This window comes from Erinaceus europaeus, chromosome X, assembly GCF_950295315.1.
Source record: "Erinaceus europaeus chromosome X, mEriEur2.1, whole genome shotgun sequence".
NCBI lineage: Eukaryota > Metazoa > Chordata > Mammalia > Eulipotyphla > Erinaceidae > Erinaceus > Erinaceus europaeus.
Window position 1 is genome coordinate 70,378,588 of NC_080185.1, and position 21,631 is coordinate 70,400,218.

Consider the following 21,631-nt stretch of genomic DNA (forward strand, 5'->3'; position numbering starts at 1 on the left):
TCAACAAGAAAATGGACCCTAAATGTAATCAAAGACAAGTTGAATTTAATAGATTTAGATAGTACATTCTATCCCAAAATAAATTAATACTTATTCCTCTCAAATACATATGGTACATTGGCAAGAACTGACCATGTGCTGGAATACAAAGAGAGTTTTTTGTTTGTTTGTTTTGAGGATAATAAATATTTACTTATTTGTATGGTTTCTCAGTTTTATGTACCAGATGTCTTCTATATATTCTTCTTTTTTAAATGTTTTATTTATAAAAGGAAACATTGACAAAACCATAGGATAAGAGGGGTAGAACTCCAAACAATTCCCACCACCAGATATCCATATCCACACACCCCCCCCTTTGATACCTTTCCTATTCTTTATCCCTCTGGGAGTATAGACCCATTGTGGGATGCAGAAAGTTGAAGGTCTGGCTTCTGTAACTGCTTCTCCACTGAACATGGGTGTTGACTGGTCGATCCATACTCCCAGCCTGCCTCTCTCTTTCCCTAGTAGGGTGGGGCTCTGGGGAAGCCGAGATCCAGGAGACACATTGGTGGGGTTGTCTGTCCAGGGAAGTCTGGCTGGCATCATGCTAGCATCTGGAACCAGGAGGTTGAAAAGAGAGCTAACATACAAAGCCAAAAAAACTGCTGACCAATCATGGACCTAAAGGCTGGAATAGTGCAGTTGAAGAGTTGGGAGGGTCTCCGTTTTGTAGATAGCTAGTAGTCATATTTTAGTTATATTCCAAAGGGCCTGTGGCTATACTGTTGTTTTAGTTTTTGTTTTTTCGCCTGAGCCTGAAATCTGACATGCAGGTGGATCCTAACTATTGTCTGGAGAGATGATGTCATGGCTGACAGAAGGACTAGAAAGAAGGATCAGGGAAGAGAGTAGCTCCAAAATATGGGAAAGGTGTATAAATATTATTGATTTTAAACCCCATCGACTTGATGTGATCTGGGGCCCATATTCTGTTTATGAGTGGAATCAGCCCATACTTATCTTTATCTTTCTGACTTAGCTCACTTAATATAATTCCTTCTACCTCAATCCAAGATGAGTTAGGGAAAGTGGGTCATTGTTCTTAATAACTGCATAGTATTCCATTGTGTATATATACCACAACTTTCTCAGCCACTCATCTGTTGTTGGGCACCAGGATTGCTTCCAGGTTTTAGCTATTATGAATTGTGCTGCTATAAACATAAATGTATACGTTTCTTTTTGGTTGGGTATTATGGAGTCCTTAGGGTATATCCCCAGGACAGGGATTACTGGGTCATATGGAAGGTCCATATCTAGACTTGTGAGAGTTCTCCAGACTGCTCTCCACAGAGGCTGGACCAATTTATATTCCCACCTGCAGTGTATAAGGGTTCCTCTGTCCCCACAGCCTCTCCAACATTTGTTGCTGCTATCCTTTTTGATGTATGCCATTCTCACAGGAGTGAGGTGGTATCTAAATGTTGTCTTTATTTGCATTTCTCTGACAACCAGCAACCTGGAGCAATTTTTCATGTGTTTGTTAGCCTTTTGGATCTCCTCTGAAGTGAATGTTTTGTTCATATCCTCTGCCCATTTTTGGATGGGGTCATTTGCTTTTTTGTTGCTAAATTTGCTGAGCTCTTTGTGTATTTTGGTGATTAGTCTCTTTTTTGATGTATGTCATGTGAAGATCTTCTCCCATTCTGTGAGGGGTCTCTTTGTTTGTGCGATAGTTTCTTTGGCTGTGCAGAAGCTTTTCAACTTGATGTAGTCCCATTGGTTTGTTTTTGCTTTAGTCTTCCTTGCAACTGGGTTTGTTTCATCAAAGATGTCCTTGAGGTGTAGGTGGGAAAGCGTTCCACCAATGTTTTCCTCTAGGTATTTGATAGTTTCTGGTCTAACATCCACGTCCTTGATCCATTTGGAGTTGATTTTTGTTTCTGGTGAGATAAGGTGGTTCAGTTTCATTCTTCTGCATGTTTCAATCCAGTTTTCCCAGCACCATTTATTGAAGAGAGCCTCCTTCCTCCATTTAATACTTTGGACCCCCTTATCAAAGATTAGATGTATAGGTGTGGGGGTTTCTATATATTCTTAACCCCACATAATGGGTTCCAAGCACCTGTCTCCCTATTCCATCCCCACCCCAGAGTCCTTTGCTTTAGTGTACACCCCACCTCAGCCCAAGTTTCATATCCTATTCTCTCTTTCTAACTCAGTCTCCCAGGTCCCACATACATGTAAAGTTATCCAGTCTTCATCCTTCTCTTCCAGAATAATCCCACCAAACACTTTTCCTTCTGTTTCCATAAAGGTGAAGCAAAAATTAAGATTTAAGAGTTCCTAGAGTGGGGGTAGATAGCATAATGGTTATGCAAAGATTTTCTCATGCCTGAGGATCTAAAATCCCAGGTTTATTCCCCTGCACCATTATAAGCCAAAGCTGAGACGTGCTCTGGTTAAAATTCGTAATAAGAATAAGAGTAATAGTTTCTGTTCTGATGTCTAGGTTTTTGGTAGTTGACCTTGGTTCACCAACATTGGTCACATCACTCTGTCCTTTCTGCTTTCTCTTTTCCTAAATGTTTATTCCTTTTGTTGCCATTGTTTGAATTCACATTTCTATTCTACCACAGATTACCTCCCTTGGACTTGAGTTCCTTTACTTCTTTTTCTGTAGGTCTACTTTTAATAGCTCTTGAAAGACAGAGTTGTTGGTGGTGAATTCCTTCAGTTTTTCTATGTTTAGGAAGCTTATGGTTTCTCTTTAACAGTTAAAGGATAGTTTGGTATGATATTGTACATGTAGCTGATCATTCTTATCTCTTGTCACTGTAAAAAATGCCATTGCATTCCCTCATTGCTTTTTCAGTTTGTGTTGAAAGCTCTCGTGAGAGCCTGGTGGTTCTTCCTCTATATATCAGCTTCTTCCTTTCCCTTGCAGCATGTAATATTTCTTTCTTGTCCTTACTTTTGGAAAGCATGACTATTAATATGTCTTAGTGTTAGTTGTTTGGGATTCTGTAATTATGAATTCTCTTCAGCTTCTTCTATATCTATATTTTGACCATTGTCTAGGTGTACAATGTTTTCTGCAATAGTCTATTTGAATATGCTTTCTGCTCCTTTCATCTTCTTTTCATCCTCAGACATCCCAATAACTTTCCCTTTTCTTTTCTTCTGATAGAGTGTGCTATTTCAGAGAATTTTTTCATTTTTTGTAAATTTTTCTACTTCAAGTGCTTTGCAATCTAAGAGTGGTGATTTTATCTTCCAGTCATGCTATTCTGTCCTCAAGTTGGTTTACTCTGGAGATAAATCCTTTTATATACGCTTGTTTGCTTTCAAGGTTTTCTTTCAATTCCAAGATTTCATTTTTGGATTTATATTTGTAAATTTCTTAGCACTTTGTTGAAGAGATAACTGGTTCCCTTAAATTGCATTTGTACAATAGTGTTGGAGTCTTAAATTGCCTTCATAATTAGTTTCTTAAATTCAAATTCATTCATATCTTCTAAATCCTTATGATTAACTTCTATGTTTTATTTTTCCATAGTTCCTATTGTTCAACTGGAAGGTAGGCACTTTGGTTGTATTGTTTATAGGTGATATTGGTGTGGTATAGGCACGAGGGAGATTTCTCTATTACACGGGTCTGGTTATGGCAAGCCCATGGTGGCAGAAGGGGTTTCAATATGTATCTACCTGTTTCCCATGGCTGCTTTCCCAGTTATCTGAGATAGTTGGTGTGGACATCGCTGCTAGTGGCCGAGACAAAGCTGTTTATGCCTTTTTCAGACTATTCTGGCCTCTGGCCACCCTGTTCCACAGTCTTGTGTGTCCCCATGTTACAGTCTACCTGCCATTCAGTGTTTCAAAATGACTCTGGATGCTTTTACGCAGATGTTGGTAGCTCTCAGAATTTGAGTGGCTTCTGTCCCATAATACTCTCCCCCACCACTTCCACAAGGCCATCTGCACTCACTTGATCCTCAAAATTTGCAGGTTGTGCTGTGAGGTTCTGAGTGTTCTTTTTGTAACAGTTTGTCTGTTTCTTTTTAATATTTATTTATTCCCTTTTGTTGTCCTTGCTGTTTTATTGTTGTTGTTGTTGGATAAGACAGAGAGAAATGGAGAGAGGAGAGGAAGACAGAGAGGGGGAGAGAAAGATAAACACCTGCAGACCTGCTTCTCCGCCTATGAAACAACTCCCCTGTAGGTTCGGAGCTGGGGGCTCAAACCAGGATGGTTACGCCAGTCCCTACACTTTGCACCATGTGCACTTAACCCACTGCGCTACTGCTTGACTCCCCAGTTTGCCTGTTTTTAAATAGTTGAGATCTTTCAATCATTGTTACTCCTTGGCCATTCCCCTAGAACTCTGGCAAAGACAGTCTTAACAAATATGTCAAGATTAAAAATCATAACATATGTCTTTTCAGAACATAAAAAAACATGAAAATTATCATGAAAATATGGAGACTGCCCATCATGTTCTGAGTAATGCCAGAATCACTGGAGGGGGAAAAGAAATGTATTTTAAAGCTATCTAGAAAACAAGAAAATAAAAATACAAGCTACCAGGCCCTCTGGGATACAGTGAAAGCACTACTTAGAGGGAAGTTCATAGCAATACAGGCACATATTAACAAAGAAGATCTCAAGTGAACTATCTAACATAACTACAATAGCAAATAAAAAGGAGCAACAAAGAAACTCAAAAAGAAGTTGAAAATAAGAGGATAAGTTAATAAGATAGGTAACCAAAAAACAAAACAAGAGATTAATAATACCAAGAGTTGATTTTTTTTTTTTTGAAACAGTAGAGACCATTGGCAGGACTTCCGGGAGGCATTGTTTATGGAGTACCTGTGATCAGATCTTCGCTCTCCCCGATACAACTATTGTACGCATGAGATCAAATTGGACACATAATCTACAGCTGAAAATAATCCACAGCCTCAGGTCATGCCACCCTCCAGACAACAAGTTACAGATGATACCATAACTCCACCCTGACTTCTCTGGGCAGACAACCTCACCAATGTGTCCTGTACCCTCACATCTCCAGAACTCCAGTCCACTAAGGAAAGAAAGAAACAGGCTAGGGGTATGGATTGACCTGTCAACACCCATGCTCAACAGAGAAACAGCTACAGAAGCCAGAACTCTTACCTTCTGTTCCCCATAAACAACCTTGATCCATAGTCCCAGAGGGGGAGAAATGATAGGACGAAGATAAGAGGACTTTGCACTCCAGCTCCATTAGTACCCAGAAAGAGAGAAGGAAAAGGAGAGGGACATATGGAGGTAGCTACAATGATATGAGTGGCTTAGAGGAGAAGAGAGAATTGAATCAGAAAAAGAAGGGGCAACTATGTATAAATGTGGACAGATAGTTGTAGAGAAGATGGTTGGCCCATGTCTACAACCTTAGGGGAACTGTGGTGGATTGCAGTGAGGAGAGTGAAGATTCAGAACTCTGGAGGTAGAAATAGTGTGGATTCAAACCCCTGTTGACATGTAATTCTGTGATATAAAAATAAAAAAGGACCACTGGCTAGAATCACCAAGAAGAAACAGATATAATGTGATGGGGGAAAAAATTAGTCGAAAGGTTAAATTACAATGGAGGATGCAGAGATTCCAGATGTCATGCAAGAATATTGTAAGCTTCACTTTGAAAACAAGATAGAAAACCTAGATGAAATGGGCAGATTCTTAGTCACCTAAAAAAAAAAAAATGACCCAAAAAGAAGTTAGCCAATCACTAGTGTAGAAACTGAATGTTAATTAAAAGTCTTGCCAAGAATAAAAGTCAGGTCTAAGTGGCTTTACAAATGAGTTCTATAAGACTTTGAAAAACTAACACCCCTCTACTTCAAACTTATCCAGAAAATTAAAGAGGGCCTGCTGGAGAGTTTTTATTTCTTATTGTCTGCTACTTGCTGCTGAATTCTTACATTGTTGTTTTTCTGCTGTTCCACTTCCTCTTTTTAAGAGCCATGTTCTAAAGGCAGCAGTTCAATGTTTTTCCTCTATTATAGTTCCAACTCTCTGATCTAAGGGTGACTGATGGAGGTCATGAGTTAATGAGTAACAAACCTCTAAGCAACAGCTTTAATTTGAATACTCGGACATGGAACTCTGCCCCCCCATCAGAATCTGGCAAGTCCAAAGGGGACATGAGGGTATACACAATAGTTCATATGATGCCAGAATACAATTAGAAAAATGCCTAGATAGTCAGACATTAACTGTCCTGATATATGTACCCAGACATTATCCATTTTGATGAATATATCCTGACATTAACCTTCCTGACATATGTACTCTCAAAAATATACTTCAATGTTCCTCAGTCATCTTTGCTGTACTGTATACTATGGTAAATAAATATTGTGATAGAGTTCTGGCTGTGTCACACCTGACATAGTCCCATCACAAGATGTTTCATGTGTGTCCACTTGACTCAAAAATTTTCTCTCACTGCTGCTGGTGTTTGAAGTAACTTACTCAATCCTGGTTCATGATGGAAACCTGGATCTCAGAAAGAGGGAAACACTTCCAAACACATTCCATGAAACTAATATCATTCTGATCCACAAATCAGGAAAAGACTCTAGCAAAAAAGAAAACTACAAGCCTACATCCCAGATGAGTATCTATGTAAAGCTCCTCAGTGAAATCTTGGCAAACTGAAACCAATAATTCATAAGAGGGATGCAAATTAAAACCACACTGAAATTCCATCTTGTTCCTGTGAAAATGGCTCACATCAAATAATTGGTTAATAGGAAAACATATAGATATGGAGAAAGTTGGGGGAATAATCAGCTTATTAAGCTCAGTATCGTATATGGATGTGGTACATGGCATCCCCCCCCAAAAAAAAAAATTACAGTAGTGACATAAAAGATCAGTGGTCACAGATTTTCATAAAATATATAACTATGAAAATTTGAAGTATTATAAAAATTACCAAAATTTGTCAATGAAACATGTAATGAGTTATGATCCTGGAAAACAGTGTTCACAGATTTTCTGTATTTCCACTAACTTCAATTTATAATTAAATAAGAATAATCTTTTTGATACACTAGTTCATGTTTTCTTCCAATAAAACAAGAAAAACTTCATTGTTTGTCTTTTAGAAAGGAGATAAACTTTCAGTTCTGTTTCTTTACATTTTTATTACTGCCACCCAATACTCATTTATAGTACATGTTATTATTGTAATATCTAGTACAACATCATTTATGTTATGCTGATATATACCACTATTGAGATAACTTATCATTATTCCCCATGCACATTTAGACATGTATAATAAGATAATAAGCATAATAAAGTAGTATGGGCTAAAAGAATTATCATAGTGATTTCCTTTCCTCCTCAGTAAAACATAATTTATGATTTTAGTGCTTTTCTTAGGAATACACAGGTAAAAAGAAAAATGTGACTAGTGAATAGAACACTTTGAAATAAAATTCTAAATTATATAATAGTTTTATATAGTAATGAATTGAAACAAAATATGGTAACTGAGAAGTACAATAAAACAAGGTACACTAATATGAGGTATGCCTGCAAATGTTTTATTTTCTTACAGGCATTTCATGAACATTTCATGAAAAAAATAAGTGTTTTGAAATGATGTTTATTTCCTGCTCCTTAAATTTAACTTCGCATTAAAATTCAATGCAAATGAATGAGTAAAAACGGTGATTATTACTGTAGGTAAAAGGACTTGAAGTAAGGATGAAGCAAGTAAAGAGGATCAGTTGTAAGGTGGTAGATGAAAACAGACATTCTGCTGGTAGCCATGACAATTGCATAGGCTTGTCAAATTGTGTTGTATACTTGAGTTACATAATGTTAATAAAATATCAGTAAGAATATGTTTTTAAAAGGGATAAGGTGAATAGATGTGATGAAAACCACATATTTCCAGAACAATCATGTCATAAGAATTCATTAATAAAATTTAAAATTCTTATGAGAAAAAAATGCCATGGGGCATAAGAAATGAAAAAACAAGTAAATAAATGGGATTATATGTGATTAAAGAGCTTCTCCATTAAAATAAAACTACATAATGATAACCAGGCAACCCAGTAAATGGGAGAAGATATTTGCACATGATACATCCAGTAAGCAACTGACAGAAAACACCTATTCAGAACTGGTACAGATCTACAGAATAAGTAAAAATAATCCAATAAAAAAGTGGGCCAGTCCCAGGACTGGAACTTTTAGGGTAGTGCTCACTTTCCTGCATGCTACTCTCAATTCATATCAAATGATACTACATCTGCTGAACCTAAGCAATGCAACCAGTACCACCTCGGCATGTTTCACTTCAAACTGTGTCCAGAGAGATCAGGCATGGAATGTCAACCCTCCAGATTCATTACTCTGGTGAGACCTTTCCTAGTTCATAGGACTCCTTAATTCCATTTCAGGTGGTACACTTCCTAAAAAAGCCTCAAAACCTAGATATAGACCTAGGTCCATGAGATAGGGCATATGTACACATGTACCCACAAGTTGGGGGAAAATATATACCTTAAAGCAAAAGTGCACAACAGTTTGCAGAGTCAATTAATGTAGCAAGCAAGTAGAAAGACCTAAAAAGACACTATAAAGTACCTAATAAAATAGCGTCTACATTGGAGGCTGGATGGTGGCACACATATCACTATGTGCAAGGACCCTGGTTCTGGCCTCTGCTCCCTACCTGCAGGAGGGACGCTTCACAAGTGGTGAAGCGGGTTTGCAAGTCCCTCTCGGTATCTCCCCACCTCCTCCTCTCAGAAATTTCTTTCTGTCCTATCAAACAAAATGGAAAGGGGAAAGAGAGAGAGAGAGAGAGAGAAATGGCTGCAAAAAATAGCTTCTACATAAACCTAGATACCCTCCTCACCTACTTCCTGTTTCACTTCCTTCAATCACTCCAAAACTAACCTTGTCAGACAAAGTAAGAACTACAAAAGCTGAATAGTGGCAAGAGAATGGCATACTTTAATTATGACTCTTTGGTCACTACCAGTCCACTCCATCACCTAGGGCCCTAGTCAGGGAGTCCTGGGATTCCTATACAGACATGATGGGCCTAGACCTCTAACAGATCTCTCTATCCAGTCACTGCTTACCTCCATCAGGAACAACATAATGTACCCCTTTGTGGGCCACTATAGGACGTTGCCCTCAATGTAAATCAACAACAATAGGGACTGTTCCATTGTATGGAGGGAGTTTGGGCAATATACTCTACGACTAAAAGAAAGTGGATCCTGAAATTAGTGCAGCCTGGAATGTTCCTAGGCATGACCACAGAATGTGAGCACAGACCTACAGGGACGCAAAGGTTTACATAGGCTCCCGTGCCGAATACGGGTCCAGATCAAATTGATGGGGGTTAGAGTTAATGGTATTTATATATTCTTCCACACTACGATCATCATCTCTGGCATTATGCTATTCCACTGCAGAATACTGTGCCCCAGTATGGTTCCATAGCCCCAATGTCCACTTGGTTGATTCCAAATTATATTCCTCCATGAGGATAATTTCTGGAACCATCCGTTCCACCCCGGTTCCATGGCTGCCAGTTCTTAGCAACATCACCCCGCCAGATATTCGTCGGGATGCGGCATCATCTAAGTTCATTTCCCACGTCTACGCTCGACCGGACCTGCCAATATACGCGGATATCTTCGCCAACCCTGTCCAACGCTTGACGTCTCGTCACCCAATCTGGTCCCCTACGCCTACACTGAACTTCTCTGTTCCAGTCTCTTGGAAACAGAGCTGGCAGTCAGCTGAGGTAAAGAACAAACACCTCATCACAGACCCCTGCAAGCGTCAACCCAGCTTTGACCTAGCACGTTATGATTGGGCCCTCCTCAATCGCTATCGAACAGGCCATGGCCGGTGCGCCGCTATGTTCCATCGCTGGGGAGCCAGAGACGACCCGAACTGCCCCTGCGGCTACAGACAGACTATGACCCACATAGTCAACGAAACTTTACATCAGGCTCAACCTGATGCTGTTGACTGACTACGGAAGAAGGGCAAACGCTAGAAGAAGAATATATTCTTCCCATATTTGGGAGCTACTGTCTGCCCTGATCTATCTTGTTAGTCCTATTCCCTATTCCTTCTCTTCCAGTTTATATCCCCAGATGTCCCCTCAGACAGAACCAGGAATAAAAGGGATATAAACTGGAAGAGGTCAAATTATCACTATTTGCAGATGATATGACAGTCTACATGGAAAACCCTAAAGAATACAGCATGAAGTTCCTGGAAATTATTAGGCAATACAGTAAGGTGTCAAGCTACAAAATTAACATACAGAATTCAGTGACATTCCTTTATGCAAACACTAAGTTTGAAAAGTAAGATATCCAGCAATCACTATTCACTATTGCAGCAAAAAGTAAATAAGTGAATGAATAATAAATGAATAAAATATCTAAGGATAAACCTAACAAAAGAAATGAAAGACTTATATACTGAAAGCTATGAGTCACTATCCAATGAAATTGAAAAAGGTACAAAGAAGTGGATATTCCATGTTCATGGATTGGAAGAGTTAACATCATCAACATAAATATTCTAACCAGAGCAATACAAGTTTAATGCAATCCCTATAAAGGTACCACGCAATTTGTTTATAAAATAATGGAACTAAAGTTATAAAATTATCTGAAAATGGAAGACACCTAGATTCACCAAAAACTCTTGAGAAAAAGAACAGAACTGGAGGCATCATGTTTCCAGACCCCAAACTATATTATAGGGCCACTATAATGAAAACTGCCTAGCACTGGAAAAAAAATAGACACACTAACTAGTGGTATAGAAATGAAAGCCCAGAAATAAGCCTTCCCACCTATAGTCATCTACGTTTTGACAAGAGGGCCCAAACAATTAAATGAAGAAAGGAGTTTCTTCAATAAATAGTGTTGGAAATACTGGGTTGAAATATACAGAAGAATGAAACTGAACCACTACATTTCAACACACAAAAAAATAAACTTCAAATGGATCAAGGACTTGGATGTTAGACCAGAAGTTATTCAATACTTGGAGTAGAATATTGGCAGCACTGTTTTCCACCTAAATCTTATACGCATCTTCAGTGATACAAATCCAATTGCAAGGAAGACAAAATAAAAATAAATCAATCGGGGAGTCAGGCAGTAGCACAGCAGGTAAGTGCATGGGCGCAAAGAGCAAGGACTGGCCTAAGGATCCCGGTTCCAGCCCCCAGCTCCCCACCTACAGGGGAGTCACTTCAAAGGTGGTGAAGCAGGTCTGCAGGTGTCTATCTTTCTCTCCTGCCCTCTGTCTCCCCCTCCTCTCTCCATTTCTCTCTGTCCTATCCAACAATGACGGCATCAATAACAGCAACAATAATAACTACAACAATAAAACAACAAGGGCAACAAAAAGGGAATAAATAAATAATAAATAAATAAATGGGACTATATAAAATTGATAAGCTTCTGCAAAAGAAAGTAATACCCAAACAAAAATACTCCTTACAGAATGGGAGAAGATCTTTACATGCCATGCATCAGATAGGAAGTTAATAACCAAAATATATAAAGAGCTCACCAAATTCAACAACAACAAATGGCCCCATCCAAAAATAGGGAAAGGATATGAACAGAATATTCACCAAAGAAGAGATCCAAAAGGCCAACATACATATGAAAATATGCTCCAAGTCATTGATTGTCAGAGAAATGCAAATAAAGACAACAATGAGATACCAGTTCACCCCTATAAGAATGTCATACATCAAAATGTATAACAACAACAAATGCTAGAAAGGTTGTGTTAAAAAGGAACCCTCCTGCTTTGCTCATGGGAATGTATGTTGTTCCTTCCCTTGTGGAAATCATTCTGGAGAATTCTCAGAAGGATATAAATAGACCTAGAATATGACCCAGCAATCCCTCTCCTGGGGATGTATACTAAGGAAGGAAACAAACCCAACCAAAAAATTGTGTATACCTATGTTCAAAGCAGCAAAATTTGTAATAGCCAAAACCTGGAATCAACCCATGTGTCCAACAATAGATGAGTGGCTGAGAAAGTCACAATATATTAAGCTATTAAGAATGATGAAGTTGGGAGTCAGGCAGTAGGCAGCGGGTTAAGTGCACTTGGCGCAAAGTACTAGGATTCGGATATGAGCCTCTGGCTCCTCACCTGAAGGGGAGTCAATTCACAAGTGGTGAAGCAGGTCTGCAGGTTTCTATCTTTCTCTCCCCGTCTCTGTCTTCCCCTCCTCTCTCCATTTCTACCTGTCTTATCCAACAACAACAACATCAATCATAACTACAACAATAAAACAACAAGAGCAACAAAAAGGGATAAATAATAAATAAATATTTTTTTAAAAAAGAATGATGAGGTCAGGGGGCAGAGCCAATATAGTGGCTTAAAGGCAATTTTTGGCATTCTCTCCGCAAAGCAGCTGCTTAAAACCTGGGAATTCTGAGTGAGGGAAAGATTTCCAGGCTAGTGGTGGAGGAGGTATACAGTAGGGGTCAAACTGGAACCGAGGCAGAGAATCACAAGTCACATACAAGCCGGTAATGGGCTGTAAGAAGGACAATACAGAACAGACAATGCAGAATGGAGCTTCTGGAATTTCAGTTTCTTCATCTGCACTGACTTCCCCCCGACCCCCCACCCCCCCTTCCAGAGGGGTAAGGGTAACAGCTACAAACAAGGAGGAGCTCTTGTGGAGTCAATCTCATTATCAATATTCCAATATTATCAGGGAGTCATTAGAAGGAGTTTCCCCCCCTTAACCTACATCCAACATCATACTCAACAGGCAGAAGCTGAAAGCATTCCCTCTCAGATCAGCAACTAGACAGGGCTGTCCATTATCATGATTACTCTTCAACATAGTATAGGAAGTTCTCACCGTAGCCATCAAGTAAGAGAAAGGAATCAAAGGAATAGGGATTGGAAGGGGGGAAAAGTCAAACTCTCACTATTTTCTTAATTATTATTTTTTATTTATTGCACAGAAACAGAAATTGAGAGGAAAGAGTGATAGAGAAGGAGAGAGACACCTGCAGGCCTGCTTCAACACTCAAAAATCTTTCCCCCTGCAGGTGGGGCTAGGGACTCAAACCCAGTGCACTGTAACATGTGAGCTCAATCAGGTGTGACCCATTTGGCTGACAAACTCTCATTATTTTCAGATGATACGATAGTATACATAGAAAAACCTAAAGAATCCAGCAGAAAGTTTCTGGAAATTATTAGGTGTTGGGGTCCTGAAGAGGACCCCGCTTCTCAATCTGACCAAGCTGGCTGACCCACTCTGTTGCACACCAGAGGAGGGGGCCGAAAAGGTCAAATCAAGGGCATCAAGGGTGAGTACGCACTGGGAGTCTTTTCCTGCAGATTGCAGCAAGAGATGAAGCCAAGGATCACCCCAGGACACTATTTGCCTATGAATAGTGCATTTATTGTATGGAAAACAAGGGTTTTTATAGGTTGGGGTAGGGGGAAGAACAGGGCAACTATGGCCTAGCCTTATATTGTCAGGAATGTTAAGGGAGGAGGGAGCCACTGGGGGTCTTCAGAGACAGTTGTATACACCATATATGGTCAGGAGAGCAGGAAACAAGGAAATGGTAGGGGTCTTTCCAGTATCCCTTTGAGTGAGTGGACCAACAGGTTTGAGAACAAGGAAGTGAACTGTTGTGCTAACATAGAGAGGATGTGGAGCCCATGTGGGCTGGGGAGCTAACAGGGGGACTAAACCTGGAAATCCAAGGCCCTACCCTGCTCAACCCTGAGGTGGGGGAGACTAACGAGGTGGCTGTACTTTCAGGCACCCATTTTTCCATAGGTGGTCCAGTAAAAGGCTACAAAATCAATGTACAAAAATCAGTGGCATTTCCTTATGCAAACAATAAGTCTGAAGAAGAAGATACACAAAAATCACTCCCATTGACTATCACAGCAAAATCAATAAAATAACTAGGAATAAACCTACCCAAGAAGTGGAACACTTGTATACTGAAAACTATGAGTTGTTATTCAAGGAAACAGAAAATGTTACAAAGAAATGGAAAGATATCCATGATCATGAATTGGAAGAATTAATATAATCAAAATGAATATATACACAGAGGCATATACAAATTTAATATGATACCCATCAAAGTCCCACCAAGTTTCTTTAAGAGAATAGAACAGAAATTACAATAATTTATCTGGAACCAGAACACACCTAGAATCACCAAAACAATCTTGAGGAAAAGAAACAGAAATGGAGGTATCACACTACCAGATCTCAAACTATATTATGAAGTCTTCATAATCAAAAAGCAAGGTAATGGAACAAAAATAGGTACACAGACCAGTGGGATAGTACTGAAAGCCCAGAACTAAATCCCCACACCGATAGACATCTAATCTTTGATAAAGGGGCCCAAATTATTAAAAGAAGAAAGGAGGGTCTTTTCAATAAATGGTATTGGGAAATCTGGGTTGAAACATGCAGAAGAATGAAATTGAACCACATTATCTCACTAGAAACCAAAAATCAGCTCCAAATGGATCAAGGACCTGTTAGACTAGAAACCATCAAATACTTAGAGGAAAATACTGGTGGAAGACTTTCCCATCTAAACTTCAAGGGCATCTTTCATGACACAAACCCTGTTGCAAGGAAGAGTAAATCAAAAATAAATCAATGGGATGACATCAAAGTGAAAAGCTTCTGCACAGCAAAAGAAACCATCACCCAAACAAATAGACTCCTTACAGAATGGGAGAAGATCTTCACATGCCATACATCAGAGGAGAGGCTAATAACAAAAAATAAAGAGCTCACCAAACTTAGTAACAAAAAAGCAAATAACCCAATCCAAAAATGGGGAGAGGATATGAACAGAATATTTGTCACAGAACAGATCAAACATATGGCAAATTGCAAATAAAGACAACAATGAGACACCACTTCACCCCTGTGATAATGTCATACATCAAAATCAACAACTGCAACAAATTTTAGAGAGGTTGTGGGGACAAAGGAACCCTTCTGCACTGCTGGTAGGAATGTACATTGGTCCAGCCTCTGTGGAGAGCAGTTGGAGAACCTTCACAAGGCTTCACAAGAAATGGACCTTCCTTATATCCAGTAATACCTCCCCCAGGGTTATATCCTAAGAACTCAATCACACACATCCAAAAAGATATGTGTACTCTTATGTTCATAGCAGCACAATTCACAATAGCCAAAACCTAGAAGCAAACCAGGTGTCTAACAACAGATTAATGGCTGAGAAATTTGTGTTACATATACACAATAGAATACTACTCAGCAATTAAGAATTAAGAATAATGAACTCACCTTCTCTGACCTGTCTTGGATGGAACTAGAAGGAATTATGCTAAGTGAGATAAGTCAGAAAGACAAAGACATGTATGGGATGATCCTACTCATAAGCAGAAGTTGAGAAAGAAGAAAAGAAAGGGAAATGCAAAGCAGAATTTGACTGAGTTTGGAGTACTGCACCAAAATAAAAAACCCTGGGGGCAAGGGTAGATTCCCAGCTTCATTAGAAGGAGGTGGGAATAGGGACAGAGACCTTTGCTGGTGGGAATGGTGTTAATACACACTCCTATTTATTTATGGTCTTATAATTCACTATTTAATCAATATGAGAGGAGGGAAATGGATTTAATGTCTCCAACTTTTTGTTGCATAGAACCCAGTCCTAAGTATATATTTCTTTAAGCACTTAAGGCTTCAAATTGTTAATCTGACTGAATGGGCTTAAATTCTTAATACATTTCCAATAATTACTTTTTGTGAAATAGTAAATCAATCATAATTTTAGACCAGAGAGACCAGAAGCAACTAGCTGCGTCACTATATTAGACAGAGCTATATGTAAATAGCATCAAATGACATAAATCATGTTAAGGTCTTGTACGATACAGAAAATCCTAATAATGGGATTTTCAAAGTCAACCAAATTTCCAAATAAATTGGTTATAGTAATATCTACTGCCTTCTAAAATCTTAAGACTGCAGAAACCCTCCCCATTCTTTTTTTTTTTTTTTTCTTTTCTTTATTTTATTTTTGAGAGAGAGTGAGAGAGAGAAACAGAGACAGAGAGAAACACCAGAGCACTGCTCAGCTCTGGCTTATGGTGGTGCGGGGGACTGAACCTGGGACTTAGTAGTCTCAGGCATGAGAGTCTGTTTGCATAACCATTATGCTGTCTCCCCCGCCCCCCTCCCCATTCTTTATAGAACCCATATTTCTCCCAGTCCTGGAACCTCTGGGGCATGGCTTGTTTTTCAACAGGTTTCTCGACCTATACGAATTGATACTGCATCTACTGATTTCAACCTAATCAATACAACCAGTACTACCTCTACATGTTTCACTTCAGACTGTGTCCACAGAAGACAGGCCTGTAATGTCAACCCGTCAGCTCCAGTACTCAGGTGAGACAATTCTTAGCTCACTGGACTCCTTAATTCCATTTGGAATAGTGCACTTCCTAACAAAGCCTCAACGCCTAGATATGAACAGGGCCCAAGAGACCCTATAAGATCTTGCCCTCAATGTGGATCAACAGTGGCAGGAACTGTTCCGTTCTCTGAAGAGAGGATGGACAGCATACTCTACCACTCAAGGAAGATGGGTCCTGAAATTAGTGCAGCCTAGAATGTTCCTAGACATGACCACAGAATTCGAGCTCAGACCTACAAGAATGCAGAGGTTACACAGGCTCCTGTGCTGGATATGGGTTCCTGATCAAATTAATGGGGTTTACAGTTAACAGTATTTATACACTTTCCCCATATTTGGGAGCTACTCTCTTCCCAAATCCAGCTTTCTGGTCCTTTTTCCAACTATGACACCATTTCCCCAGACAATACCTTGGGTCCACCTGCATGTTAGCTGTCAGGCTCAGGCAAAAACTAGTAAAGTCATGGGCCCCTTGGAATATACCTAAAATAGCCCTACTAGCTTTTTCCATAACAGAGACACCAAATTTTCATCTGCAATACTCCAGCCTTTAGGTTCATGATTTGTCAAAAATGTGTTCTGCTTTATACCTTTATCTTATCTTTCAGCTACCAGGTTCCAGACACTATCATGGTACCAACCTGACTTCACTGGGCAGATGACCCCACCAATGTGCCCTGGAGCCCCGCCTCCCCAGAACTGTGCCCCATCTCCTATGGAATTTTCTGTGTGCTTTATGGGTAAGTATGTAAACAGAGCACTCTTGCTTATGTAACCTCCGGCTTGTCAATCAGTCAGGTAACCTTAGACTCCTTCAAACCTTTGCTTTAAAACAAACACACTTAGTCCTATATACCATGACTCAATTCCCTTCTCAAGAGTAAGCCCTCCACCACCTCTGGGTTGGGCTTCAGAGCTTACAGTCTCCCCCTAGTCTAAATAAGGAAAGAAAGAGAGTCTCTGCTGTAGGATTAGCAAGCACTGCAAGGAACTATTAGGTGACCTAAAGAATCCAAGACTACTGGCCACGGGTGGACATAGACAACAATTTATAAAAAGAATTTTTGTACTAAACAATTGTTCTATTCATGTTCCTTTGAAGAGAAGACCTAACCATCTCTCAAAAGTAACTTTAAGAACATTATCTGTTAGTTTTCTGGATCTTTTCCACAGTGAAGTTTCTCTCCATGTTCTTGTCCCATTTTCTAATGGGGTTGTTTTTGTTGTTGCTAAATTTACTGAGTTTTTTCTGTATCTTTGTTATTAGTCCTTGGTCTGAAATATGTTGTATAAAGACTTTCTCCCCTTCTGCAGCATGTTTTGTGTGTGTGTGTGTGTGTGTGTGATAGTATGAAAAGCTCTTCAGTTTGACATAGTCACATTGGCTCCTTTTTTAAAATTTTTTTCTTTGCTACTGAAATTGAATCTTTGAAGATATTTCTTATATTATCTTTTAAATAGAGCTTTCATTTAAATGCATTTGAAAAATTTAAGTCCAGAACTTAAAGAAATTAATACAAAGAATTGTTCAGATATACAATCATCTTTTACTACATCAAAATTGTAATTTTCCTTCATGATGCAGTCAGCAGTGAAATTACAGATTTATAACACTTGACAGTTCTTGGGACAAATTCTTTGGTACACAATGTCACAGTAGCCTAATGTATGTCACCAGAGTACATGCCAATGGAGCCCAGTAGAAATTTCATCGCAGAAATATGAGTTAGCAACAGAGTCCACTCTCTCCACATTAGTACTTTTATCCTTCCAATGATGTTCATGTTACCCAGTCCAGATGCTATGTTCCTAGAAGTCCATTATATCAGTCTCTTGAAGAACTATCAGTGATCCACAAATAATTTTTTAGAGACCCTTTGGATTTTAATTCTTAAATCTATAGGTAGAAGAGATCCAATTACTTCCTGGTCCAAAGTCACTCCAAAAATTTTAAAGCATTTTTCTAGGGCAGTATTGTTGACAGTATGACATTATAATAATACTATTTGCTTCACACTTTGTAACATAACCTTGTAAGTCACAGAGCAGTTATATGATAGTTTATTAACTATGAACCATCACTGTTAAAAGCATGCTTGACAAACGAATGTTGGATTAAAAGTGTCAAAGAATGTGCAGACAAGTTGAAGAAATACAATATGTACCCTCTTTATGTTACCAAATAACTGTATCTAAAGGAAAACATTTTTTTAAAATTACTTTTATTTATTTTTCTTATTTATAAAATGGAAACACTGACAAGACCATACGCTAAGAGTGGTACACTTCCCACCACCAGAACTCTGTATCCCATCCCCTCCCTTGATATCAGTGCTCTGGCAAAAAAAAAAAAAATAACAAAGAAAAAAATAAAAAGAATAAAGAATAAGAAAAGAAGTTCATGAAATGAAGTCCAATGGAAATGCAAAAAAAAAAAGTTCTTTCTTCTTTCTTTAACATTTTATTTACTTATGGGCTAGACAGTAAGAAATTAAGCAAGGAGGAAAGATTGAGAGGGAGAAAGAGAAACACCTGCAGCATTGCTTCAATATTTGTGAAAATTGCCTCTTGCAGGTGAAGGCCTGGGGCTTGAATGTGGATCCTTGCACACCATAACATGTGAACTCAACCAGGCATATCACCACAGCCTGGTCGAGATTTTTTTTTCTTCTTTTCAACCTAAAAGCCTTCAAAAATGTAAGGTTAACAAGCTTGGAGGTGGCTGACTGAATGGAACACAAGTCTTGCTTGCACAAGGCTTAGGCTCAACCCCAGAACCACATATGCTGGAACTGCTACTCTGATATAAATAAATAAATAAATAAATAAATATCTTTTTTAAGTAAGGTTAAATATTCTATTTCAAAATGGTCTAAACACACACATAATTACCAGGTTCAAAGTTTTTATGATTTTACTTAACCTTCAATTCCACTCCAATCTCTCTTATAAGGTAAATTAATATAAAAAGTGTCTGCTCTGAAGTTCAGAAACTGCTCCATATTCCTGCATTCCTGCATGATGAACCCCAACTTCTGTTCTTAGTCTACTTGAGTTCCAAAAAAAGTGGAAACACTTTAATTTATTGTGGATGTACATGCACATTAAAATCCAATTTATTATATTGTTCTAAATTAAAAGTACATTAATCCAGGAGGGGGGAAAGTCCTACTGTTTGAAACAAGCCACTTGTTAGTTCCTTCTCTTGAGCAGTGTCAAAGCAACTAGAAATTGTTGAAAATGAATTCATTTGAAATAAAAAGTAGAAATAAGAGAAACCATGGTTTGAAAATGTGTTTTGACACTTTGTCTTCACAGTGAACCCACTGCTTTCAGACTACTTTTCCAAATAGAAGGAGATGTGGGTTGGGGGCACAGGGACTAGACAGGGAAGATACTACAGAACCAAAACTCCCACTAGTGCTGGGCAGTAGGGGCTGGGCTCAACTCTGGGTCCAAGTCATGGCAAAGCAGTCCCCCCAGGTGAGCTAACTTGCTGGACTCCTTTTGTTACTTGAAGTTAAGGTATACATGTGTGTGCATAAGCGCATGTACGCGCGCGCGCGCACACACACACACACACACACACGCACGCGCACGCACACACGCACACGCGCGCGCACACACACACACACACACACACACACACACACACACACACACACATTCTTATCACAGTTCCCAACTTCTCCCTCCTTCTGTCTAGTCCTAACAAAAGTATTGACAAGTAAAGCACCATCTACCATACACTCTCAAAATAACTATAGGGTTCTCTGTCTGAAAATAATCACAATGCTTCCATAGGTCTCCACTCAGTCATCATCAGAACATGTAGTATCTTTATCCTTTACAAATGTGCATTCTTGGCCCATGCCTCAGTACGCAGAGCATATGTTTCAAATACCCAATTCTGGAAACTTGTATGCGATTTTATTTGACTTATTCATCTAACCCTAAATATCCTATACTACCAACTCCCATCTACCAACACTTAACAGTTTTTCTTTTCCATCCAAAAACAACTGCGTACTCAGTGTCTTACAACAAACAAAGCTAAACTCGATGGGAAAAGAAAATCAATGCAACAAAGGGAAGAAAGGGAAAAGAAGGAAATGAGTGACTTCTGAAAGAGAAGCTGCTAGAGGAATTTCTACAGCTTAATGATTTATAGTCTGCAGGAAACTGGTGCATAAGAAAACAATAAACATGGCCTCCCCACGCTCCTTACCGCGGTAGAACCAGAAGATGAAGCAATATACACATGGATGACCATTTTGGGAACAGCGATTGCACTTGTGTGGGTCCTGCAAATGGCTAGTAAGCAGCTGCAGCAAGGCTGAAACCCAGACAGAAGAGGATGGGGGAGGTGTAACTGCAGACTAACCACAGCCCCGCCTCTCCTTTGGCTGCTTTTACTAGGTTGAGTGTAGCTATCCCAGCCCCCAAAACTCCGGAAGGCACAGCTCCTTCCTAAATCACTTTTTTTTTTTTTAAGAAATCTCGAGTAGCACCGCGAGATCTTTTGAAACATTTATTTTGTATTGTTCCCTTGCCACAAGCTGGAGAGGATAAAGAAGAAAAATGAGAAAGAACACTACAATTAAATCAGAATAAGAGATTATTCACTAGGAAACCAAAACTTATGGAAATAATGTCCTCCTAGGATGTATGCAAATAAGGCAGAGTTTCCTTGACAAAGTTCTATATTGAGTTCAGACAAGAATAAGAAAATTCGTGTTTTAAAAGCATCGTGCACTTTAAGCTTCCTATTATGTAGTGATTATTTTGATGTAAAATGGTGGGTAATAAGATTTAGGCATTGAAGCACTGAACAAAACCAATAAAAGCATAAGAAAATTTTCAGGTTTCCCTATGTCCAAAATGGCAAGATAAATTTTTTTTATTTTTAGTTTTCCTCTTGTTGACATGGGGATCCCAATTTGTTGAGAATTATTAAGAGGTCTAATTGGCAAGCATAAGCATGGAAGAAAAAATGGCAAAACAAAATTTAAAATATGGTGTAAGAAAATGAATGATTTATTATTATAATGTTGCCATGGTTACGGTTGGGTCTTGGCACCCGCATGACAAATCCACTGCTCCAG

At 39.0% G+C, this 21,631-nt stretch overlaps 1 protein-coding gene across 1 annotated transcript in view; it reads right to left on the reverse strand.

The window, feature by feature from the left end:
• Positions 1 to 20,947, reverse strand: part of SH3BGRL (SH3 domain binding glutamate rich protein like) — a 67,641-nt gene extending 46,694 nt beyond the window's left edge. Inside the window, exon 1 of the mRNA XM_016192907.2 lies at positions 20,755 to 20,947. Within this exon, the coding sequence (XP_016048393.1) occupies positions 20,755 to 20,799 (45 nt within the window). The 5' untranslated portion in view covers positions 20,800 to 20,947. The remainder of the gene's footprint in view (positions 1 to 20,754) is intronic.
• Between the last annotated feature and the right edge of the window lie 684 nt (positions 20,948 to 21,631).